The sequence below is a fragment of the Clytia hemisphaerica genome, unplaced genomic scaffold (assembly GCF_902728285.1).
Source record: "Clytia hemisphaerica strain Z4C2 unplaced genomic scaffold, Clytia hemisphaerica genome assembly, whole genome shotgun sequence".
NCBI lineage: Eukaryota > Metazoa > Cnidaria > Hydrozoa > Leptothecata > Clytiidae > Clytia > Clytia hemisphaerica.
This window is the reverse complement of record NW_027103676.1, coordinates 193,512-220,267: the sequence shown is the minus strand read 5'-3', so window position 1 is coordinate 220,267 and position 26,756 is coordinate 193,512. Positions and strand designations below refer to the sequence as shown.

The window sequence follows — 26,756 nt, the reverse complement described above, 5'->3', positions numbered from 1 at the left end:
GACAAAGTAATGATCTGATGATCAAATATAAAGCTTCCTAAATAAATTCCAGCACAAATTTTGCCACTAATTAATTTGATGCCGAAAATACAAAAGGATAGAAATTGACACTCTATTCAAGCTCCAAGAACGTTGAAATGGCTGCTCTACACGTTTTGCACGTGGCTTTATAATCACTGTAGGTGAGACAGGAGTGAGCTTTACTCTTCAATTCGATGAATAAATGATCATCTACAATGGAGAAAGAGGAAAAACTCGATAACCCAAATTTATCTGGTTGCCGGTCGTGGTCGCTGGTCGTGGTCGCCATTTCTGGTCGATGTTTAGAAACTCCCAAAAGATCAAACCAAATATGGCTAATTTTGATTGTTCAATTGTTTTACAAGTTTGTTTTGGACACGTGATTTTAATTGTTCACTTTAATGACATGTGGTTTGCGCAATGTTTACATCTTACTACTTTAATGTCCCTTTAAGTATTTTACAAACCAAAATATCTAAATGTCTCAATGAGGTTCGAAAAATTAAAATTTAATTGCCATATAGTCTTTTAAATCTTGGGTTGCATCTCATCACAAAAATAAGTGAGACGTAGAAATTTCATAAATCAAGTCGAACAAATTTAACACCTTATGGCTAAATGTTTGCATGACATGACATCATTGAAATGATATAAAAATCCTACAGGCAAAACACCAAAAAATTAAGTTTGATTGTTTTATTCATCATCTTCTCCTAGCTCTTGTAGTGTTGTCTTACAATCTCGCACACATAATAAAGAATTCTTTCATAATGGTAATAACAGGTTGCAAAAGTAAAGTCTGAAGACAAATCACGCTTCTACTCGAAATTTCTATGTACTTGTTACATGACATTTATTTCTGATTGGTTCGAATTTATTGACACTAATAAAGTTATCAGCTGTAAGTTGTCAAGTAAGTAACATGGGAATAAAATCATGTGAACTTTTTCGAGTAATCACATGTTTTGACTGCATTGATATAATTTTGCAGCTCGTGTATTCATCATTATTCGCCACTCCAAAAGAGTTTTTCCGTGTCCACGTAGGTTCGTTGAAGCTACAGGGATCGAGCAAGCGCTATCATCGTGGAAACCAGACAGACATCTTTCAAAGATTCCAAATCTTACAATTGATCATCACCGTCGAATTCAAGAGTTGGGTTGAAAAAGCTTACAGTTATATCCGTTACTTTGCGATCTTCAAATCCACCACTGCTGTCCTCACTGCAAGTGCAATCATTTTGAAAATCCTGTTTTGAAGGTCTATTATCTAGTGTTGAAGGTATCCAGAAGGCTATAATAGCGTTGGTGAACGCGATGAGAGATAATACGAAGAAAGTGAAATAATGATTAAAAGGGAATCCCATTGCGTTGGTATGGTCAGCTCCATTCTGATTGTCTGTTCCAATTTCAACATTGTGTAGAGACCAGGTCAATAAAGTACCAACCATCGATGGTGCAATCATTCTATAATACATGAGAAATCTTAGAAATGAAAAATTATTTTCAAAACTCCAGCTTTCTTTTCTATATTGAGATAGCACGAATAAAAAATATGTGGAAGATATCAAGTCCTCATTTGACAGGTCATCATTTCTCGTCAAAATCTTGGACGCTAGGGTTTATACTGCATCTTTTACTTCGTACATGGTGTATTTTGGAATCTATACCTAACATAATCTTCGAAAGGATTCTGTCTACCCTATTCCAGATTAGATGGCATGGGGCTAGTCTGGGTATTGTATATAATTCATTTGCAAAAGCGCTGGACTGAAATCGAACCCAGCTCTCTTTGTTGACGGTAGTTGTAATAATACTATGGGTTTTTTTTCCTCATTTGGCGCGCCTTCAAATAAAGCAATTAACATTCTGTAGAGAGCAATGTTAATTGCATTCTGTAGAGCAATCGATCGTTAATCACACTCTTCAATGACGCACCAATATTTACAAAATACAATTTAAAGTCTGTCCAGATATAATTGGCAGTGGAAACAAGAATGCCTGTAACTTTTAATAGTGAAATATAATTCCAAAGATTTTTTTTGCTTGTTTTAGAGAATCAAAAGCGCTATATTTTTTTTGCTTGTTTTAGAGAATCAAAAGCGCTATATTTGAATGTATTTTTTGTTGAAAAATTCGCGAGTTTTAGCAGTTAAATTTGCGATTGCAAATATTGAGCTTTTTTTCTTTTTATGCTATAACGTTCATTTTCAAACTAGTGGTAGTTCACCCTTAGGTAAAGAAGGTTGTTGAATTTCAAGGCAAACGGAAAAGTCCTTCGGAAGATATGGGACCCGAAATACCCCTTGGTAGCACTTTTCTGTGAAATATCAAATCTCCAAATTTTTACTAAAAACGGGGGTTATGTTATCTTTTTTGAACAGTGCAATTAAGAGTTGGAAAGTGTTAAGTGTTGTTTCATTGGCGTTATTGGTATCATTGATCATTTCGAAACAAAGTGATTGAATGCACAATTTGATTGTTTTATTGAAACGATAAGCACATTGAACTTACATTGCCTTTGTTATTTTTAAGTAATTAAAGAACTTTGCTACTTCCCAAAACACTATGCACAGTTTGGCAATGAGGTCATTATCGTAAAAAGATCGTAAAATGTGTTATAATGTATGATTGAAAAACTGTTTTATCACCACTACCCCCGTTTTTAATAAAAATTTGGAGATTTGATGTTTCACAGAAAAACGTTACCAAGGGGTATTTCGGGTATCAGGCAAGTTAAGGTCTGTGCAAAAAATTCGGTAAATCGTGACGGCCAGTCGTTCCACCCCTTTTTATGGGAAAATGTTTCGTTATTTTCACTCTTCATATTAATACCTTTCCAAAAAGTCCTGGGCCAAAAATTCTGTTTCAGCCATTTTGGTAAAATTAAGGCAAAACACTTTTTGCTGACGTCAGCAAAAATTTGAAATACTAATATCTCCTGGAATATTTATTGAAATGAACTCAAATTTTGTACGAAGGTAGGGTGGATAAATGTCTTTCATTTTCAAAAAAAAATTTTCCAAAAAATTGATGACGTCAGCATTTTTTTAGGAAAAATGAAAATTGCTGATTTTTGCTGACGTCATCAATTCTTTGGAAATTTTTTTTTTTTGGAACATAATTCAGTAAAAATTTCTTCGAAAAAAGAGGTGGAACAATTGGCCTTCACGAGTTTTATGATTTGTCGGATTTTTGTGTTGGTTGCCATGGAAATGACGGATATTTTTGACGTCAAAACTTAAAATATCAATAATTCCTGGAATTTTTATCAAAATGAGCTCAAATTTTGTACATAGGTAGGGCTTATGAATATCTTTCAATTCCAAAAAAAATCTTTCACAATTTTTGGCCCAGAACTTTATGAAAAGGCATTAATATGACGAGTGAGAAAAACCAAAAAATTTTCCCGAAAAGGGGGTGGAACAACTGGCCGTCACGCATTATTTGATTCGTTAATTTTTTGCACAGGCCTATTAACTTGCCCGAGTCCCATATCTTCCGAGCGACTTTTCCGTTTGCCTTGAAATTCAACAACCTTTTTTACCTAAGGTTGAACTACCACTAGTTTAAAAATGAACGTTATAGCATAAAAAGAAAAAAAGCTCAATATTTGCCCCCGTTTTTAGTAAAAATTTGGAGATTTGATATTTCACAGAAAAGTCCTACCAAGGGGTATTTCGGGTCCCATATCTTCCGAGCGACTTTTCCGTTTGCCTTGAAATTCAACAACCTTTTTTACCTAAGGTTGAACTAACACTAGTTGAAAAATGAACGTTATAGCATAAAAAGAAAATAGCTCAATATTTATCGCAAATTTAACCGCTAAAACTCGCGAATTTTTCAACAAAAAATACATTCAAATATAGCGCTTTTGATTGCTCTAAAACAAGCAAAAAAAATTTTTGGAATTATATTTCACTATTAAAAGTTTCATTCGAAATTCATTTTGTGAGAAAGAAAAACTATGCACAACAATAAAAGAGAAACATAAAGAGAAGAGAAAAATGGTACTTTCAGTGTAATTTTCTTTCACAACGGAAAATAGTAGCGAAACCCATTGTGCGATTAGCTCGTAAGAGCCCCCCCCCCCTGTCGACCCTCAATTCACGTATTCACGCAAAATTTTTTGCCAATTCACGTACTCACGCGCGAAAAAAACCATTTTCACGTTCACGCGCTGATTTTGCTTTTAATTATTTTGTTAAACGATTGTGACCTTATTGGGCTAAATTTGACCTTTTTATGGCCAACATAAAGTTTTCTGCAGTTTTTTGACCTTATTCTCGACAGCGTCGACCTTTTAAGATCTCTTACAATTATTGGAGCTTTCATAGGGCACTGTTTAAGGTCTGTCTATCACGTCTATCACGCCAAAGTTACAAAATACTACCTCTCTGGCGTACGGTGGTATAAACCCTGCCTGAATTTGCTTTTTAAGGGAGGTAAGTGCAAAGTTAAGCCTTACTTTTAAGGTTTCCCCCCGAATTTTCTTCGTCGCAGGCCCTAAATATATTTTATTTTGAGAATAAATTTAAATCAAGGTTTGGCCCAAATTCATGGTCTGGAAAGTCGCGAGCTTCAAAGAGGTGGTACAACAAGAGGACGCAAATTCCAAATTTTGACCCCCTGTCTCATTGAAGAAAAGCTGTGGAAAGGAAAAAGCGAGCGTAGCGAGCGCAAAATTTTTTTGACAACTATCACTCTTTCATTGCTGAGAAAACGGCCTTAACACACTATTGTTACCCTAATATGCCTTGTTTGGTCAAACAATTGATTCAGAATCTTTGATTATTTTCAACACTGACCATTTACTGGTACGGCGAGTGACGTACCTGCCTTACACGGTGCGGCGTCACAAGAGTTTTTTTCTGAATGTTCGATGATGCAATCATATAAAAAATTTTAGAACTATCTACCTACTTTTGTAAATTATCGAAAAATCAAATACCCTTCACTGTCTCCAAGTTCATGCGGTATCATTTTGCGTACTGCATTTAGTAACAATATATAAGCGATTACAGAAAGACGATCATCATTAGCGCCGACGAAGAAAATTTTCTCATTTAGACTTTTTTGTTTTGGCTCAAAACACTCTCGCTGGAAGCAATATTTGCATCACAAAATGCGCCCTTAGAAAAATAAGGAAAAAATATTTGTTTCTGTTTCAATTTTTGATTATTTTGAATAACTTTACAATGGCAATAGGTCAATATGATATCGAGGATTATGCGAGCGAAGGGAGCAAGAAGATTTTACATATTTAGGTTTATTCAGTTTTGTTTTAGACAATAATTTGCTTTTCACGTTCACGCTCAAAATCTCGATTCACGAATTCACGCTGGTAAAATCTTATTTTTACGTTCACGCGGATATCTCAATTCACGTATTCACGTGTTGAAAAAGTCCAATTCACGTATTCACGACAGAAAAAAGGGTCATTCACGCGTCACGCCAGCCCCTGGGGGAGCCCCTCGTAAGCACATGATAACTCTCGTGATTTATTTTGTTTCGAATTTTTTTTATAGCATTAACACAGGTGCCACGGCTCCACTTTGAAAATGGCCTAACCAATTATTTGTTTAAGACTTTGAAGCCAAACTTCGCGACTCATGCTACCGCAGCCTAACTAACATTATTCAAAATCTCACCTTCCAATAGAAGACATACTCATCGCCAGGCCATTTGCACTTCCCAATAAATCCTCTTCTACAGTGTTATTGACCAGAATATTGATCGCTAAAAACCCAGCAGCCATTGGGCTTAACAACAATACCAAAACAAGGACCAGCACCACCCACATTGTTGATCTATATAGGATAAAAAATTCTTTTTCATTATTCATTAATTTTAGCGAAAACCTATTTTGGCGTAACTAGTTCTTGCTGATTTAGTTCTGATCAACATTAAAATAATTGCTAGGTTGCCAAAATAAGTACCCACTAAATTCAACTTTTTGTTGTTGTAATTTTTGCCAAAACACTCATTTTTAGGCAAAAAGAAACCGATTTACCAGCGTAAATTAGTTATTCGCAAAAATCAAAATAATTGCGTTAGTCGCCAAAATAAGCTCCCCTCCAAAATTAGTTCGAGTTTTTTTCGCTCGTTGCTCAGTGATAACTGTTGGACAATACACGGGTTGCAAAATTACATCAATACAGTCAAAACATGTATAGTTACTTGATGAAGTTCACGTGATTTTATTCCCAGGGTACTTGCTTTACAACTTACAGCTGATAACTTTATTAGTGTCAATAAATTCGAACCAATCAGAAATAAATTTCATGTAACAAGCACATAAAAATTTCGCGTAAAAGCGTGATTTGTCTTCAGACTTTAATTTTGCAACCTGTGTATTAATCAAATTTGTGAACTGTGATTCTAATTTATCTCAAAACCCTTGTGGATATTACCTAAAAAAAAGAGCTCCAAAGGAGATAGAGACTTACTCGTTGTTTATTCGACCAGTCAAAGGGAGCAAGGGCATTGCCAAACCAAAAGCTATACTTCCCGTAATGTAGAGCTAAAATGGAATTTAAGAAATATGTCTTTACACAGAGTTTTTACGGAATTATTTTTCAAGATTGTTTCTACCTTAATTTAGTTGATTTTCAATACTCAAATTGATTAAAAGGGTAGGATACCGTTCAGTTAGGAAAATGAGAGACTGCACGTTTTTTTTTATAAGAACAAACTATATAAGAACATAAGGTTTCGATGGTCAAAATTCTAAGAACATTTTAAGGCTTTACGGAATCGAAAACACCCGATTCTTTACCCAAAAATTTGGATGTTCTTATAAAATAACGTGTATTTGCAGCTTTTCTATTTAGAAAACAGTAATACCGTACGACTTTGAAAAAACGACCCAGGCGTTAATTAAATTTCATTCGAGGGGGCGTTTAAAAGAAGGGGGCGTTTATTGAATAATCTTTAACCAAATAAAGTGAATGGGAACCTTTTCTTGCCTTTCCGTTAGCTTTCAGTTCAAATATATCATTTTAGAGATGTGAAAATGGGTCGAAATGAGTTTGAGTACTGAAAGAATACAATTATTAACTCATATTTAAGTTTTCTTTCATATAATCCCCGTACAGCCATTGACTTCTAAGTCGGAAAGGCTAGAAAAGAGGGGAAATGAAGATACTTATTTTCCATCCTAAACGCGTGACCTGCGTGGATTTCACACGAACGCTAGATAGAAAGTAAAACATTTCGTCAGGTTTCGAAAACAAAAAAAGTGCTAGATTCAATCCGTCATTCTAAATGCGGCGCAAATATTAAACACTTTTTCTTGCTTGAAAAAGGTTGAAGATTCATCTCTAGCTTCTTCGGGGCTTTAAACTCGATACTTTCAGCTACTTGTTTCAAATAAACTCCCTCCTAGAGGGGAGGCGTTTATTCGAAAGGGGCATTTATTTTAGGGGGAATTTATTAAGTAATATGGTATGCGTAAAATGCAAAATGAGCATGAAATACTTGTGAATAAAACAATCCAGATTTCTGTTATAATCTGAATCAAAAGAAGATGAACTTGTGATATGAAGATTATGCTTTTTGAGGATTTCCAAGTTATTTTTGAGTTCTTCTAGAAAATGTATAATATCAAAAACTTTCAAGGATGGAGGGTTGTTTTCAAGGTCTATTAGACACCCTCCTGTTATATCTTTACCAAATAAGTCATGTTAGTATAGAATCAAATTAAAGACGCGAGCCCCTGAAGTACACTGACGGACTGTGGGATACATTTTTCTGGTTTTGCAATAATGATCCTAAGACTATCATATGTGAAAAATGTTGTCTTCTCGAGCTTATTTGTACACAAATTTAGCCCTCCATCGTCCATCTTTTTAAGAAATTGTGTATTTTAAGGATCTGCAAAGCTTTGAAATGCTCTTAACTTGTTCTTAATATTTTGGCCATCGAAGCCTTATATTCTTTTATAGTTTGTTCTTATGAAAACGTGTCCTAAAATACGATCACAGTATTCCCTAAAAAAACGACCATGTTTAAGAAAAGCTGTTTAGTAATTTGCAAGACGCACGTCAATCAAAAAACTACTCACAAATCTGGCACCATATCTTTTAGCGACCTGGAAAAAAGGACAACACATTCAATTAAAATTTTTCATCACAGTCTGATCTGATCAAGTCAAAACAGAAAGGGAATAGCGACAACATTTTGGATAACACACAGTAACAGAAGAAGATTTTTACCCAGTGAAAATTATCCCCAGATAAAATTTTCATTCTTTCAATGATAATTTTATTATTTCCTACAGTATATAGCCCCCAAAACGGAGACGGCCCCCAAAACGTAGGTCGTCATTAAAATGAGGATTCTGACCTGTAGATTTATCAGAATTAGACGATTTTTGTTTATTTTGAAAGAATGATGGTCTTACTTAAAAATAAGCATGTTTTTTATGGTTTGAGACAGATTCAAAATAACATATTTGTGTCTGAAGGAAATATTTCAACACCAAAATTAAATAAAAATTGCATATAACTCACTCTAGCTCCTTGGATAGTGAAAATAAATTATGAAAATGGGGTATAGGAAACTTTCTACACCTAATGACTTTCAGAAAATGCAGAAACATCTGTGACTTAAGAAGATGGGTAAAAGATATAGCATCTTAAAGGTCAACCAGTATTTAGGGGCCCTAGAATCAGCATTGATAAAACCGAAAATTCTAAATATGAGAAACAGCAAAAGATCTTGGAATTTCATTCCTATCAGCTTGACTTAATAGTTTGTAACAAAAAATTAACATTATATATAACATTTTTTGCTGAATCAGCAAAAAGGCAAATTCATTTTTTTGCTAAAGGAGAAAAATATCTTGAAGCTCTTTGAATAATATTTTCAGTTTTAGCTAAGCTGTTTTCTAAAATTTCCACATACCATTCCATGAATGGAACTATTTTCAAAAGAGATTGGTTTTCAAAAACTTGATCAAGACGCTGTAAAATCAAAATTGTCATTTTGAAAATTTCTAAATTTTCAGTTTGGACTTTGCAATATCGAAAATCTTGAAATATTTTTAAAAAATCAATAATTTTACATCCATCGGGTCGTAAATTTAAGGGAAAACACAAATATGTTCATAGTTTCTCCCCCTATTACCATTGGGCTTAATAATTTGATTTTAACTACACCTACGTTTTGGGGCCCCAAACCTGCGTTTTGACAACCAGGGGTATACTGTAAAAAAATTATCAAACTAATTTAAAACCCTCTAAATCACATTTCCAAACTATGGTCAAAATTTTGTATTCATATAATATAAAGATCTCGAGAAATCGCTAAAATTTCAAACCTCCGTTTTGGGGGCCATTAGAAAAATGCTACCTATCTTTAAGCGATTGAAAAATATTGTTGGTATTGAAAATTTTGAAAAAGAACTTCCGGGAAGTAAAGTAGAGATGTTAAAGTTTTTCATGCAGTAAAAATGTTTGTAAAACCTCTCTTCCTCTAGATTTGAGAGAAATTTTAAATTTGATCGACGTTTTGGGGGCCACATACGGTAGACAGTGGCTGTACTGTGATAAATAAATCATATAAGGTAGGATAATTCTTGGCCAAATACCAAAATCCTGACCACATGGCAGAAGAAAGTTATCATAAAAAATTATCCCCGTGGAATTTCACCTTAGTAAAGAAAGGTTAATTTTTCCTCAATACAGTAGGTTGAGAAAATGGTTCTGTAAAAAACAATCTAAGGAATTTTATAAGAAATTTCATACAAGAAATATTCGGCGTAGGAAATTTTCAGTGAATTTACCGAGGTAATTGTCGGAAACTTACCCATGTGATAACAGTGAGTTGTAATATCAGAAGTAAAGCAGCAGAAATTAAAAATGCGACACCAATCTCACGTGTTGATAGTGCCATGCCACCTATGACGTAATAAAAGTATCAATTCAGATCATTAATAGCCTCGATGCCTAAGTGGTACGCATTTAATTCTGTATTTATCTTTCAATGGGTCAATTTTAAGCCTTAAAATGAAAGCCATGTTAAGCATTTTTCTTTACTTTTTCTAATCTTCTTTCAAGAGCGCTTTGAAATTTGTACACTCTCTTTTTCTTTTTTCAATTTTAAATATCTAATTTTCAAATTTCCAAGGCTAAATCTAAAGTCTTTCAAAGTCATCCCCGGTTGGACACAAACTCTAACCAAGTTTATTAATAAATATTAAAATAGAATCATACTGTGTATACATATTCAAGCTTACCATAGTCTCTTGACGTGGCCAAATATAATGGTATAAGCTCTGACAATCCGATTCCAACCACAGAGAAAATAGCGTACAATAAACAACATACTACGCACCATTTGTTACTAAGTAAGAAAAAAAGGCAAAATAGTTTGTTCAATTCAAATAAGCTGATCCAAGCGCCAAATTTTTACAATATACACCAACCCTTAAAAGCGGGAGGAGACTGGCTTCGAAACCATTCCTCCCTGATAGGATCGATCCAATCCCTCTGTTAAGTTTAGAAGTGATATAACATCTATTGAATTGGGCTCTATCCTTTGGCTCTATCGCAATAAAAATCTATACAGAGACTGCAGTTGGCTCTCACTAATTCGAAACTCGAACGGGGAATCTTACTAAATCGAATTACAGAGAGATTCGAATTGAAGAAAGTACTAAAAGAGTGTTTTTCTTTGACAGGACTGGGAACGTTCAAATTATAGAAAGATTCGAAAATAGAAAGTTCGAATAAGCGAGAGTTTACTGTACATAGTTATCTATATATTAATAGCCGTAGTCTGTATGTGTCCCGGGGGGGGTACTTAGGCAAATGGAGGGTACGGTATGTGCCGCCCTTAAGGGTACCTTTTTTGGACTTCCAAAGTCCCGCTAAGGGTTGGAAAAATCAGGAAATCTAATTTCAGTCCCACTAAGGGTCGGAAAAATAGAAAATTTTCAACTTTTTAACCCCTGAAAGATCGAAATTTGGTCAAAATTGGTCAAATTTGTCCCGCTAAGGGTCGTGAAATTCCCAAAATTTTCCTTTGTTTTCTCCTTTTTAGTCCCGGTAAGGGTCCAAGGTTCGAAAGTCGGGCGGCACCCCCCCGTCAGCTCGCAACCCTAGTACCCCCCCCCCGGGGTATGTGTGTTTGTTTTTTGTGTGTCACTTTCGTTTTCGCAAGCAATGTTTTGTTCTTTTAAAAGATGACTTTTGCTTCTTGCTCCACAAATGTGTTAAATCCCCCGTTTTAAAAGACTTTGTTTGATTGATTTAGACTTTTTCTTTTTTCTTTCTTTTGTTTTGTTTTATGTTTCAGTAATTAACGACCTTATTTGGGACATCGAATTCTTTTCAAAACAAAAGAAATCTTTTAAACAGAATCATTTAAGAAAAGAAAATATAAATAAAACACAAGAATCTTTGTTAGAACAACAGCAGCATTAAAAATACATTCAAAAGGCGGTAAAAAAAATCCTTCGTAACCTTTAAACATCTCTGTAAGTCAAAAAAATCGAAGTATTGAAACATAATTGCGGGTCTGGTGAGAATGGTCGAAATTAGCAGAAAAAGAGGAGAAGAAACAAGGGAATTTGTGATTTATTCACTTTTTAACTAATTGTTCCAAGTAAATTTTCCTAAATTCAGTTAAAAAACGCTTAGTGGGGAGATGTCTATTATTTACGGTGGGGCGAGCAAGCGAGCAAGAAATTTCCGAAAAAACTTTTTCAGGGACGTCTTGATTTCGGCACCTTCCCAGGGACTCGTTCAGAAACAGCTAACCCGGCGTGCGACGCCGGGTACCGGCTAGTTACTTTTTAACTCTTAATTCACAATTTCGTAATTTTGCTCTGATAGTGACGAGACTGGTATCAATAATAGGGAGGAAGAAAAAGTAAAAAACACCCCTGTCTCGCAGCCCTGGTGGAACTTTTTTCCTCATTTCATCCCTAACTCCTCGTATTGAAATCCTAATGGGGAGAGAAATTCTATTGTTCCAAGGCTAAAAAACGCAGTGGGGATATGGTCTTGGAGTGCAATACGTAAACATAGAATTTCGAATGGGGATGAAATCAAAGTCAATTTCCCAGTGGGGCTAAAATTCCAGGGTATTTTCCCACCGGGGACGGAATTGTTGCTTCATTGTCCAGTAGGGCTGGGTTCCCAGCGGGTCTGTGACACAGGGGTGTTAAAAAGTCTACCTGAAACATTTTCTTGCTTTCGAGGTTTTCCATTTCTCCAGCAATGACATTCTCTTCATCTTCCCATTCTTAATATTATTATCCTCATTATGAATTATCTTCGGTTCAATGATTTGGAAATAACCACCAATATCACACATGTGACCTAACTTCATCGAAACCGTTAAATATTCATCGACTGAGCTTGCTGATTCGATTGAATCTTCCGATGTTGATCGATCTGTATCGAAGACGTTATCGTATCGTTTTCTTTTCTCGATTGGATCGAGTAGATAATTCTTCTCGTTGTTTTTGGAACTATGGCAAGTTAAAATTTTATATGTCAGTTTAGTATTGGGAGAGAAAAAGGTGTTTCTTTTTAATCTCGATTAGGCTCATTCATTATTTCAAAGGAAAATTAAAATCTTACGAAAACTCAACTGTATGTAGTCAAGCAATGGATTATCATAAACGGGATATGCTGTTAGTTAGGCTTTCAAATGTAATCGACCCTTCTTACCTTCTTTCGAGAGGAATAAACTTGAATCCAAGGATGATACTTGTAGACAGTCCAAAAGCAAGCACGAAGTTTGGCATCGAAATTGGATACTTGTGGAAAATATTATCTAAGAGAGAAAATGTTTTGTTGATAACGCCTTGGAATGAACAGAAGAAGCTTTACTCTTTACTTTTCACACCAGTCGTGGCAAGGCGTTCATTATAGGGCAGTTGGTATGACATTTTCTATGTTTTGGAAACACAGCCTTTTTAAGACATACTTAAAGCAAAAATAGATTTTTTTACTGTTTTATCACAAAACTTCCTCAAGTTATAAAAGTATCAGAAAACAATTATAAAGCTGAATACTATAGAGACAATATTTCCAATCAAAAGTATTAGAAAATAAACCTACCTTCCGAAAATACTGAAGGGTACGCATCATGTGGAAAAACTAGAAATCCTGAAACGAAATAGCAAATTCAAATGTCAAACCAAGTAGAGAATTGTGTAGAAAACATGCTTTTCTTTGGCAAACAGACAGATAAACAAAAAGACATTCTCAGAATAATTTTCAGCAAAATCTTCTCCGTTTATCTTCACCTAATTACAAAGAGTTATCTTTTATTCTGGTCATAGTGATGATTTCGCTGGTATTTTTGTGCTATAATGACAAATTGAAGGACACGAGTGTCTTTTTTGCGAACGTAGATCTTGTTGGCAAAGGTTTCACTTATCCTACGGTCACTTTTTCTTAACAGAATTACGGCTGTTTGAAAAGAAACCCTACATCTCAAATCTCGCCTTCATCAGTATGGCGAGTGTTCTCTGTGATATTAGAATCTTATAAACTATAATCATACCTGCTAAACTTGGTCCAATAATGATGCCCGTATTATAAGAAGCCAACACAAGAGTCATGGCATTTGAAAGGTTCGTATTATCACACATTGCACTAACGATTGCTTTACAGATGATTGGAAGTCCGTTCAAACAGCCTTGGATTAATCGGAAACTCAACGCCCACCAGAAGGTGGTACTGAATCCAAAGAAAATGGTAGCGAGAGACATTGTGAGGGATGAGAGGATGGCGGCAAAACGACGCCCTTTGATATCGGAGATGTATCCCCAAGCGAAACTAAAAAGAAGAAAATGCATTATAGCAGAGTCTCTTTAACTTGAACCTCTTTCTGAAATGTCTCCTTAACTCAAACACGTTAACTTCAGTTGACAGTTAATAATAATGTCTTATAAACTTTACTCATAACATGAAACTTCCTTAACCCGAACAGATTTGTGTTCCCCGTGCATATTCGAGTTATGGAGATTCCACTGTATCCATTTAATAAAATGGAAGGAACAAATTTAATCATTATTATACATTTCAAGGGAACAAAGACAAGACAAAAAACGTGAAAAACGTGAATCTAGATTATTAGCGACATGAAATCATACTAACCTAAACGGAATTCTTCCAAGGAAAAACGCTGATGCAATCCAACCAGCATAAAATCCTAAAAAATACATTTCAGAAATGTCAAAGAAAACAAAGCTCAATGACCTGAAAACAACAAGGCTCGAACAGTTTGAACATTTGGCTTATTGGAAAATACAATCTAATTCAAACTTTACTCTAGTAGATTTTCTGTAATTAAAACAATAAGCAACAACCCCTCAGCTTACAAAGTCTGTCTCTGTGAATTGAAACCTTCGTTGTTGTCGGGTCCTTTGAATATATAAATACTAGAAAGTACGAGATTTGTTACTGAATCTGAAGTAAATAAAGTGCTTACCAGTTTTGACTTCTGAGATACCGAATGACTGAAAATAAAATCGGTTTTGAAAAAGAAATAAGATTTTTCAAAAAAAAAAAAAAAAAAAAATTAAGAAAGAGACGAATGGCTGAAAATGTTTTCATACAATGTAAAAGAGCGGGCGTCGACGATGTTATCGTTCGTTACAGTGATAGTAAAGGCGGGAAAATATGGCGGTCTGGCGTTATGGTGGTATATGGATAAAAAATCGGTGGGGGAATTTCGAAGAACTGGCAAACTCTACCCGCTGTAAACTCTTTTCAGCAAAAAAATCCGTTTGCTAATTTTCTTCGGCTTTGGGCTCATTTCTTAGGTAGTGATTTGTCTTAGACTATAGCATAGTCTAGAGTGGACGTTGATACTTTTCAGATAGGTTTGGGTGAAAAAATCAGGACTCACCTTGACCATTTTGGGGAGATAAGAAAAAACCATGGTGTCAGCCATAGCAGAAAAGATCTGAAATAGAAAGAAGTCCAACATAATTGTTACAAAGTCTACCAAATAATTGATTCAGCCAACTCTCTCTAATTCGAAACTCCATTATTCGAGCTTTTCTATAATTCGAACTAAAATATTGGTCCCATCAGCTGGAAAGTTGTTTATATTACTCTCTGTAATTCGAAGAAAATTTTTGGTCCCTTGAAGATCGAATTAGAGAGAGTCAACTGTAGTTGCGAATATATATCTCCGATGGAGGACTACTTTCACTAAAACCCATGTGATTGGCTCATGAGCTATTATATTGTGTTGACTTGTATAGATGACTGAAAAATAATTAATAATATTCAAAACATTGAATGGCTGAGAATGAATGAATTTGTTTACCTGCAGCAAGAACAATACGAACAACAATTTCTTGGGTAGAGGAGTCGTTGAAGGTCTTTGTGATGCTGAAGATGAGATAGATGAGGATTGAATTTCTTCGATGACTGTATCTCGTCTTCGTAAACTTCTGAACCATTTCTGTATTTTAGGGATCATGATGACGGCTTGAATGATTTTTCTAGAAAAGAAAACGTCTTTCTTTTATTAAAGGACCAATTTTGTTGTTCTACAGGCAGATCTTTAGAAAAATATGGGTCGGTCAGTTGGTAAAATAAGAATAGATTTTTCATTTATCAGGGTTGGTAAGGTACTGAAAATATTTTCCAAAAAATATCTGGATCAAAAACTCAATTTTTAAATATTTCCTGTTTTCCAAAAGGGAAATATTTGTTAAAACGGGCTTTCTTCAGGAGGTTCAGATGTCAAAACGCCTTCCGTACGCCCTGACGGACGCCCGTTTTAGCGCCTAAAGAAAGTAAATGCGAAGGAGGCTGATCTTTGCGGAGGAGGTTATAGCTATGTACAGGTCAAGTCGGGTTGCAGTAGTAAGAGGAAAATATTCAAACAAGATTGTGTACATAAACATATCATTCTGACTTGGTTGGTGCGTGGTTGCTAGTTTCATTTCACGTATACAGTGACAACGAGAAGGTTTTTTTACTTCCTAAGATTTTTTACTTTCAGATTTCTTTTCACAGAGCTTTAAAGATTATTTAACCTTTAAACTTTCAGACTTCTTTTTCAAAGGGTTCTGGAAATATTTGGATGAAATATTCTATTGTACCATCATAGCATGAACTTCATGATCATAGCCAAAGTGTCCTAGTGATTAAAAAAGTATTGCCCACTTATAACAGTGTGGAAGATTGCTTGATCACAAAAGGTTCACGGCAAAAAAATACTATTACCCACAAAGAGTGGCGGAATATACTATTACCCACAAAGAGTGGCGGAAAATACTATTACCCCGGAGGGTAAATTTTGCCACTAATTAATTTGATGCCGAAAATACAAAAGGAAAGAAATTGACACTCTATTCAAGCTCCAAGAGCGTTGAAATGTTGGCTGCTCTACGCGTTTTGCACGTGGCTTTATAATCTCTATAGGTGAGACAGGGGTGAGATTTACTCTTCAATTCGATAAATAAATGATCATAAGAGAAAGACTCTACGGTGGAGAAAGAGGAAAAACTCCTAAGGCGTCGCGCTTCAGAGGGTTGAAATATCATTAACCGCCCTGGTTATAGGGCGATAACGTCATTTGCAGCCAGCTCGGAACTTTATTTTTTTTTTTCAAGCGTAGAAAACTTTATTATCGCACGGAGGCAGTCCCGGCACGCCAAATATTAAATATATACTACACAATTTTTGCACGGAGGCAGTCCCGGCACGCCAAATATTAGATATGTTAAATAAAATAAGTTTTGTCAAAAATCTAGAAGGAACACAAAAGTTCAGAATCACTAGAACTATATGAGAGCGAAGAAGAAAGACTATCTTTGCTCCATGGAGTTCTGCTGCCGCGGAGGCACATGAGAACCGAACTCAAGTCGACGTTGCATTGAAGCGGTGAGACTAAACTGACGTCAGAAAAAAACTTTTTGGTCATTAATTCTGCCCTTACAGTTTTATCAGGGGGGATCCGGGTCAGAATTCGCCGGAAATTCGGCCGTCGAAATAGTTCCTCGGTCGGCGGAATAGTCGTCCGGCCGGTGGAAATGTTATCCGGCTGGCAGAAAATTAGCCGTCGGAATAGTCATCCGGCCGTCGGAACAGTTATCCGATCGGCGGAAAATTGGCCGTCGGAAAAGTTATTCGGTTATAAAGTTATATAAATTGAGGTCGAGTTATTTTTTTCGAGTTATTTTTTTTTTTTAGTTATGAAAAACCGAGTTGTTGCGTCCTTTTTCGTAATTTTTGGCTTGATTATAATAACCTTATCAACAATCTGGTATTCGGGAACCGAGTTATAGAATAGAATAGTTAAAAATAAGGGAATTTTAAATAGCTATGCTAATCTAAAAGTTATTCAATTTAAAATAACCGAGTAGTTAGTTAACAACAGGAAACAACTCGAACTCAAATTAAAGTAAACAAAAAAAACCGACAACGATATTGATGATGAATGACATCATAGTTTAACCAAAATTTACGGAAAATGTTATCATAACTCGTTTTTTCGTAGCTCGAAATAAAAACTCGAAAAGAATAACTCGATCTCACTTTCTGCGGACCGGATAACTTTTCTGACGGCCAATTTTCCGCGGGCCGGATGACTATTTCGCCGGCCGGATGACTTTTCCGACGGCCAATTTTCCGCCGGCCGGATAGCATTTCCGCCGGCTGGACGATTATTCCGCCGGCCGAGGTACTATTTCGACGGCCGAATTTCCGGCGAATTCTGACCCTGACCCCCCCCTGATACAGTTTGATTATTAGCCCTCTAGTGCCATCCCAAATGACAATCTCGGGCTAATAATCAAACTGCGCAAGCAGAAAATAACAACAACGACCTCAAACTGAACGCTATTGTTATATTAAAGAAAGTAACAAAGAGTATTATAATAAAAACTCAACCAGTATTAAAGAAGATAGGAAAACAAACTACAAGAATAAAAACGCCCGGGGGGGTACTAGGTTTGCGAGGTGACGGGTATGTCCGAGCCGAAAATCGAAAATCGACCCTTTGAGAGACAAAATTTTGGTGATTTTGGGACCCTTTGAGAGACTTTTTCCTAAATTTTGGTCCATTTTTTCCAAATTTTGGTTTGATTGTCACCAAATTTTGGTCAAAATATTTGGAAATCCTGACCCTTTGAGAGAGAAATTTTTGATTTTCGTGATTTTGGGACCCTTTCAGAGACTAACTTTTGAATTTGTACCCCTTTGAGAGACTTTTGAGGAATGAGAAAAGGTACCCTTATGGCTCGCACATACCCGGCACCCATTTTGCCTAAGTACCCCCCCCCCCCGGGTAAAAACGATAAAAAGAGTTCCGACAGAAACAAAAGAATAACAAATTTTCAGAAAAGTATCAATTTTAAAAGTAAAAGGACCATTTTTTATTTGTGTTTGTTGTCATAGATGTCTTTTTAAAAGATTTTTTTAATTTTTAAGGAAGAAAAATATATAAAAGATGGGTTTGATATACACTTTGATCTTGTCATTAGCTATGACAATATGTATTACATATGTGAAACATGTGATGAAAAACTTTTGAAACAGGAAGTTCCTTGTCAAAGTGTGAAAAATAAACTTGAATTGTATGACTTGCCAAGCCATTTACAAGACATCAACAAGCTTGAACGCGCAGTCGTTTCACAGCGTATTTTGTTGGCTAAAGTCAAAATAATGCCAAAAGGACAATTCCCAAAAATTAAAGGGATAGTTTGCAATATACAGCTATTGAAACTGAAGAAGTTTGCAATGTTTTGCCAAGAACCCTTGATAATAGTAATGTTATCTTCATGAAATTGAAATGAAAATTATGAAGATGAAAAAGTTAGGCCGGAAATTGTTTTTTCTATTTTGAATTATCTCAAAAATGTAAATCCGCTTTACGGAGACATTTAAATGTCCAAAAAGTTGTGTCTGAAAACGCTTTTGACATTAGATTTGTTGATGACTAAGGCTAAGTATCCCTTTTTATATATTTCAATAATGACCTTCATTTTTAAGGAAATATTTAGTCGCAATTTTGCGATTCTTTGTTTTTATCTTCGATGAAGATCATAATAAAATTTTAGTGTATGGAATGCTTGATTTTCTAAATTTTTCAATTTCTTGAATTAATTTTCAGCTTTAATCAAATTTAATTCTTACAAATAACTAGTGCGTAAAATATATTGTAGTCGAAATTCACTATCATCATTTTTTTGATTTTAGCAAAAATAGGTTCGGTCGGGCCCGTAGAACAGCAAATTAAATTGATCTCGCCTAATACCGAAATGATTTTAGAAGAAGAGAAAATTCCATTTAAACACGCCAAAGGGCTCAAACCTTCAATCATATCAAATTGATATTACAAAACCATAGAAGGATGATGTAACACTGCTCTATTGATTATGATTACTTTTAGCCTAGCATAACTGACGACTGAAAGTAACTTTTTAAACGCTTAAATATAATTCGTAAGTACAACAGATTCAAAAACTATATAGTTTTTCAAGAACTTCAAAATACACGGACGATTCAAAACCAAATAAAATCCAAAAATATTTTGATGGCATCCAAATCATCAAAACACTTTTAAAGAAATTTTTTTCTTGTGTTTTATTTTCATCCAATAACCTTGACCCTCGGGAAACATTTTCTAACTGTGCTATCTTACACAACTTTATTCAAAATTATTTTCACAGATTGTTGCTATAAAATTTTCAAATCCTTTAAAAAAATTTTTAGACACCACCAGGTCAACAAAATGTCTGAGGAAAAGATTGCGAAACTGCATTTCTCTACAACCCGGATTCAATTTCGCCAAAAAAGCAAAAATAAAACATGACAATAACAAAAAGTAACATGAAATTCTAACCTTTAGCAAGGTTTATATGATTCTTGTAACTCAAGAACTGTGATACCCACGTCACTCTCAACTTCATTTTCGTATACGTCTGAGACAGAAAAAAGTGCGTCCAGGCGAGCCCACATGCGTGATTAAGTTTTATAACATTAGACTAGCAAAATAACTCGCCTATGACACTGCTGCTAGCCAGGCTGCTTGCATCCACTAAAGGATTCGTACTCCTATACTACTACTATACTACCTACTACTATAAAAAACGCCCGTGGGCGTTGGTTTTTAAGTTAGTTTTACGCCCATTACGTTCGCTTAGTATCTTCAAACTACTCACGGCTTTTTATTGATTAATATTACTATTCCCGTTAAAACTTATTTCAAGGATGTTTGAGTACGAACAAAACGACTGTCTTGTAGTCTAATGAAACATGGAACCATGAACAACACGGGGGTAGGATAGCGGAGACACCATCCCAAAAGGAACGTATGCATAGATTTATAAAGCCGGAAGGGCTAGATGGAGTGCTTTAAGCTCTTCCAGGCAAAAAAAAGTGAATATCGGAAAAAATATTGCTGCTATTGTTTGCTGCTAAGCTTCTGATTGGTCAAGCGCTGAAATTTTATTGTAATGTCACGTGACTTAGGTAGGATTTCCTACCTAATCTCGGCACACTTTTCAGCACCATCTAGCCCTTCGAGCTTTATAAATCTATGGTTTGAGTGCGCGAAAAAAACGACTGTCCTGTAGTCTAATGAAACATGAAACCATGAACAAGACGGGGGTAGGATAGACACTATCCCAAAAGGACCGTATATCCATCTACTAATTGACTCCTTTCAAACCAGACATTTACTACATGCTCCACAAAATTGACCAATAATCGCTAATTTTATCTCAAAATTATTTAGATAACCATAAGCGGGAAAACCAACATCTAACCCAAAAGATAATCTTAACATGATTTTACCATATTTTGCGCAACTTTAGATTATCGAGATACCCTTCCTTGGAATTTCGCAAATTATTATAACACTTGTCTTAAATCTACGTTTTCTTTAAATGATTTGCCAGCATGGAACTTAATACTTGTCAAGGGTATTCAATTACAGACAGCTGGTGAAGAGTTTCCAATCAAACACGTTTTTTTATAAGAACATCCAAAAATGTTTGAACCGTTTGGGTGTTCTTAACTTTTTGAGTTTTAAGCCTAAAAATATTTTTCACATGTTCTTATTTTCAACATTTTCCTAAGAAATGTGTGTTTTAAAGTCCACAAATCCATTAAGTGTTCTTAACTTTTTGGCTATCGAAGCCTTATGTTCTTACATAGTTTGTTCTTATAAAAAACGTTTAAGAGACAATAGATTTCAAATCGACGCACGAAAGGTGACCTTCACGAAAGTATTCCTCAGGGATAAAATAACAGATGACTTCAAAAATGATCCAAATTTTCACCGCGTCTTAAAAAATAGAAAAATATCTTTTACACCAGGTCACAGTTAAACTAGTCTGAATCGCAGACCTCTATAGATATACTTCCTATATAAGAAACTTTTTTGCTAGGGGATGAGCAGAAGCCTACCGTTAAACACACCAAACGAATTCGACTGGAAAAGCATATGCTGACCTATAACACAGATTTTCCCTAATATTGTTCGTGATCGGATAGAGTATTTTCTACAAAATTATATACGATGAAAGATATATTACCCTTTTTTGATTTTGACCATATCAGTTATTTGAAATTTGGTGATTTTGCTCTGTTTTTTACTTACTTGCTCGATTTGTTTCTTTTAAGCATGATCCGTATAAGGAAATAAAGACTCTCCGTCGTACATTTTGAGGCCCTCCCTCAGACCCGCTACTGTGATGCTTCAGACTTTTCAATGAGGATGGGAAAAATAGTAAATTATTTTGCAGTGAGGATTGGTTTGATTATCTTCAGTGGGAACAAAAATTGAAGGTTGATTTTCCACCGGAGACGATATGGGTGTGGGAAGGGGTCCCCGTGGGTCTTTGAGCAGGAGGTGTATAAAAATTAAAAACACAATAAATGAGAAATGCAAATGTTAAAATTCGAAACTACGCCATTTTTTGGCAAGACAATCAAAAACTATGTATTCGTATATTCAGAGAAATATACCGTTAAAAAATATCAATGCCATGATAGAAGCGTAAATTAAAGAAAAAACATTTCAAGATGATTAACAACAAAAAGTAGCATTCGTTAAAAAAACCGTAGAAACTTTACAGGCCCACGCAATATTATTCATTTTCTCTAGTAAATCTGTATCCACGGGTACTCATAAGACAAACTTCAAACGTATCAATAACCAAAGCCTGATTTATAATGACCAAAGGTCCAAGAGTTTCTGATGAAATAAGGAATACTGTTTCGTAATTTTTCGCATGATATACAATCGGAATATGTATAGAACAAAAAATGGCACCTTGCCTCAAACTAATATCACAAAGGTGATCTTATGTAAAAACTCTGAAGTTTTTTCCTTTTGAAAATAAAAATTTTGACCTTAGAATAAATATAGACTAAATGGCGTGATTCTGATTCAAACCTCGATTTTCTGATGCAAACCTCAATTTAATCTTTTGGAAGCACATAGACCAGCATAGAAACTCAACATTTCCCAAACTTCGTGACTTTTTGGATGGTACTTATTATTTTCAAAAGAACGTTCAAAAATTTTGTAAGACTTTGTTTGATATTCTTGACTGATTCGGTTCAAATACCTAAAAAGACTAAAAATGTTTTTATTTTTATCATTTTGTAAGAAATTTTAGTGTAAGTTCTTAAGAAATTGGGTGTTATAGAGTCCCTGTAGCCCTAAATTTTTCTATTAAGTACTTCTGGTATCATACGACATCACTAAATTATTTTTCGGGCCTATACCAGTAAGCCAGGACCTTGGCATTTTTTTCGTAGTTAGTTGGGGGCATGTACGCGCTTATGAAATCAAAAGATATTTGCAATATAGCCTATTTTTCCCTAAAAAGTCCGATTTTATAGGTGATTTTTTGAAACCTGAGAATTTTCGTGTTTCACGGAATTTAATTTCGCGGATTTGTCGAAAAACCGCGAAATTTAATTCCGCGAAAATTTTGTTCCGCAAAAATTTCTTCTCTTAAGGTACAATAAAGTACAATATCTCGAGAAAATTTTGGTATTTTAGTTCCATTTAAGATCCTCTTTTTTGGCAAGACCCTTCACAAATTAAGAAACCCATGTAAAGATCAACTTTTGGGAACCCGAACGGTACACTCCGTTAGTTCAAGAAGGTTAGATTGCAATAAAAATAAATTTTACACTTGAGCTTGCAAAATCAAAGTACGCAGGTAAATCCGATACGTAATAGCTATTGGACAGTTGCGAGTACAATATGAGAAATATTTTATGAGCTCCGAGGATTTTTCCTTACGATATTTTTCGAGCGTTTAGGTGAGGAAAATACACGGCAAAAATTCGGCACTTTTTTGTGTTGGAAAAAAGCGCAGGGCACTATTGTAAAATTAAAGATATATACTGTACTCTTCTTAACTAATCAGATTGTAGACATTTTTTGGATCACCGATAAAGTAACGACGGAAGTCCCCTGTGTATCCTTATTGTGTACTCAAGACGTAACAGACCAAAGACCAAAGTTCACAATTTAGAAAGAGATAGCTTAGTATATAAAAAAATTTCAGCACGTTATTTCTCACGTGTTTGCGATGTGTTTATTTTGCCTTGCATATGAGAATGCAAATAATGATGATTACGTTCATTTTATGTATACGTTTTTTTTTTAAGAAACTCGTTTTACCAAGCAGCCTCAATGTTTCTTAAGAAATCGGCCTTTTGAGCCTTAAATATTTCTTACATGTTTCTAAACTTTTTGACATAATCAGCCTCATGGAATGCTCTGGATTGGAAGGTTCTTAAAAAAAACGAATTAAAAAATGTTATTTTCTCATTCTCAGCCTCAGCATGTTTCTTAGATGTTTCTTTTTTATGCATTCTGAACCTCGTGTTTCTTAAAAGTGTGATTCTTAAAAATAAAAAAACGTGTACTTGGCTCATAGATAGAAGGGGAAGTGAGGACTTTAGCCTAGAATGAAGTCCATCCGCTCTAATTGTGCACTCATTACACTAATTCTTCTTATGTCTAGAAGAAAACAAGTGATACTTTTATAGACCTACCTGGTTATGCATTTAACACATTTATACTTGATATCTACGTGAGCATGACCGTTAAAACAATCATTCGGGACACATATACAGTGACGATTTAATAAAAGTTCATGATAAAAAGGGTCGTTTGTTTTCATCATTGATTGTCCCCGTACCCATTGGGGTGGTATCATAGATTTATAAAGCCCGAAGGCGGCTAGAAGTCGTGCTATGGCTGAAAAGTGTACCGAGGTTAGGTAGGAAATCCTACCTACAATCGGCGCCGAAATATATTGGCACTTTTGGGTATTTTAACGTTTTTCAGAATTTAAAGATCGGGCGAGAATTGAAGTTTCAGTACTTCCACTTTGTCTTAATGGGTTTTTCTATTTGAGAGGGGTTAAGTGGCTTCCAGGCTATATTATCAGCCTTATTGGAACATTTTTGAGCTTTTAGATCCTAAGATCCTAGGTCTTAAGTTAAAACTTTACTTTCCAATCTTACTTTAAAACACTTAAAAATCACTAGCGGTTTTCAAATTAGAGGGAATTCCCTTTTTGTGCCAAATATTACGGTGGAGATTTTAGGTCAAGTGACAAATAGAATTTCAGCGCTTGACCAATAAGAAGCTTTGCGGGTTTTCGAAAACAATAGCATAATAGCAACTTTTATCGATGATGGTACCCTACTTTCATGCAAAAAAATCAGGGAAAAATAATGAAATGATCCAGTTTTCAAAGTCCAAAAACCCTTTTTTAAACGTTGTCTTGGCCATTTTGATTCTTTGAGCAAAATATCGGAAAAGCTGAATGAGCCATTCTGGCGAAAAGCTTATAACGAAAGAACGAACGGACGAAGGTCAATTTATAGGACCTCCACCGTGGTAGTTCAAAAAATGAACTTTATTTTACGGTACAGAGCTATATAATTATAATTTTTCACATGAAATAGTCGCATCACGAGTTTCAGAATCTGGAAGGCAGCTTGTCGGATTCGTAAAAAAACTCACTTTTTTTCCCCTTCAAAGGGCCACTATCTAGAAACTACAACTTCTTATTGCTATTTTCTTCTTCACCATTTTTCACCTTCATTTTCAGAAATTTATTAAAATAATTATATTCCTTAAAAATTTTATGGGTCGGAACCAACTTTCTTTGGTATTTTGCTTTCTGAAGGTGGGGGCTATGTTTCTAGAATTTAGCCAGGGGCTACTTTCCTTAGCCCCCTGAAAAATGCTGGGGGCTGGACCCTCTGCACACAATGATTGGTTGAAAAATGGCAAGCAAAACAAGAATTAGGGAAGACTTATAGTGCACTATGCTTACTGCGTAGCTTTAGGATGTTTGGTTTTTCTTTTATAAGCATAACGTTTATACGCATATGAAGGCTCAGTTTTTGGTACCTAAACAGTGGCTCTATTGTAATAGAATGCTAAGCATGATGCAAGCCCGGGTAAAAAGCCTGATATAGGGACACTTGCTTATAAAAAGCATGTATTTGTAGATTCTAAAACTTTGAAATTGCTTTAGAAATTCAATTATTATTTACTGTTTAATGATGGGGTTGACATTCGCTGGAAAGCCAAACACGATAGAATTATGAAAAATCACGTGATCCTGCCAGATAAACAAATATCAAAATTGAAATACAACAAGATTGATCACCAATCAGAAAAAAGAGACCGAATGAAGCTGTACAGCTGTTTTTATATAAGACCACAAGGTGGCCAAAATGTTAAGAGCAAGTTAAGAACATTTTACGGCTTTGTAGACTCTAAAACACCCGATTTCTTAGGAAAAATATGGGTAAAAATGGTGACAAAATGGTGAAAATAAGACCATGTTTAGAATTTTTTTTAGGTTTAAAACTCGAAAAGTTAAGAACATCTGAATGCTTCAAATATTTTGGATGTTCTCATAAAAAAGAAACAAACGTGTAGCACAAACCTTGTTTTAAAAACCATTCAAATCAGCTCATCCATAAGATACATAGTGTGTCTTTGAAATGCATTTTCAGGTGTCAGTCACATTTTGATGCGGATTGCTATCAAGAGAAAACACAAAAATCTCAGCAAAGTGTTAAGAGTAAGTACATTCAGTCGGAACCTTTCTTTATAAAAAATGATTGGAAAATCGGAAGGTAAAACGATTAGAAGGTGGAATAAGATAAACAGTTAGTGTTAATGTAATGCAAGAGAGTCTCTTCGAATCGAATGTCTCATTAACTCGAGCAAATTTTTGTTCCCCGTACGTGTTCGAGCTATAGAGACTTGACTGTATAACTAGAAAGAGCTTCGAACGAAAACCAACTTAACAAATAAAGGGAAAATCAATTTTCCTTAGCCCCCTGAAAAATGCTGGGGGCTGAACCCTCTGCACACTATGATTGGTTGAAAAATGGCAAGCAAAACAAGAATTAGGGAAGACTTATAGTGCACTATGCTTACTGCGTAGCTTTAGGATGTTTGGTTTTTCTTTTATAAGCATAACGTTTATACGCATATGAAGGCTCAGTTTTTGGTACCTAAACAGTGGCTCTATTGTAATAGAATGCAAAGCATGATGCAAGCCCGGGTAAAAAGCCTGATATAGGGACACTTGCTTATAAAAAGCATGTATTTGTAGATTCTAAAACTTTGAAATTGCTTTAGAAATTCAATTATTATTTACTGTTTTAATGTTGGGGTTGACATTCGCTGGAAAGCCAAACACGATAGAATTATGAAAAATCACGTGATCCTGCCAGATAAACAAAT

At 35.1% G+C, this 26,756-nt stretch overlaps 1 protein-coding gene across 1 annotated transcript; it reads right to left on the bottom strand.

Annotated features, from left to right (window-relative positions):
* Positions 1 to 702: 702 nt before the first annotated feature.
* Positions 703 to 15,494, bottom strand: LOC136803602 (uncharacterized). Its single transcript, XM_067060325.1, has 14 exons — positions 15,321 to 15,494; positions 14,895 to 14,951; positions 14,475 to 14,502; positions 14,141 to 14,195; positions 13,545 to 13,819; positions 13,097 to 13,144; positions 12,704 to 12,809; positions 12,205 to 12,501; positions 10,261 to 10,367; positions 9,831 to 9,922; positions 8,086 to 8,112; positions 6,470 to 6,543; positions 5,672 to 5,830; positions 703 to 1,487 (listed from the first exon to the last, which is right to left on the bottom strand). Exons 1-14 carry the CDS (start codon positions 15,474 to 15,476, stop codon positions 1,145 to 1,147), a joined length of 1,824 nt encoding a protein of 607 aa, XP_066916426.1. The 5' UTR covers positions 15,477 to 15,494; the 3' UTR covers positions 703 to 1,144.
* Between the last annotated feature and the right edge of the window lie 11,262 nt (positions 15,495 to 26,756).

Excerpts from the sequence above, each read along its gene's own strand:
- LOC136803602 (XM_067060325.1), bottom strand. The coding sequence starts at position 15,476 with ATGATCCCTAAAATACAGAAATGGTTCAGAAGTTTACGAAGACGAGAT. Across the intron at positions 14,196-14,474 it reads TATCTCAGAAGTCAAAACTG|GATTTTATGCTGGTTGGATT; the intron begins GTAAGCACTTTA and ends TGTATTTTTTAG. Across the intron at positions 8,113-9,830 it reads AACTCACTGTTATCACATGG|GTCGCTAAAAGATATGGTGC; the intron begins GTAAGTTTCCGA and ends CCTTTTTTCCAG.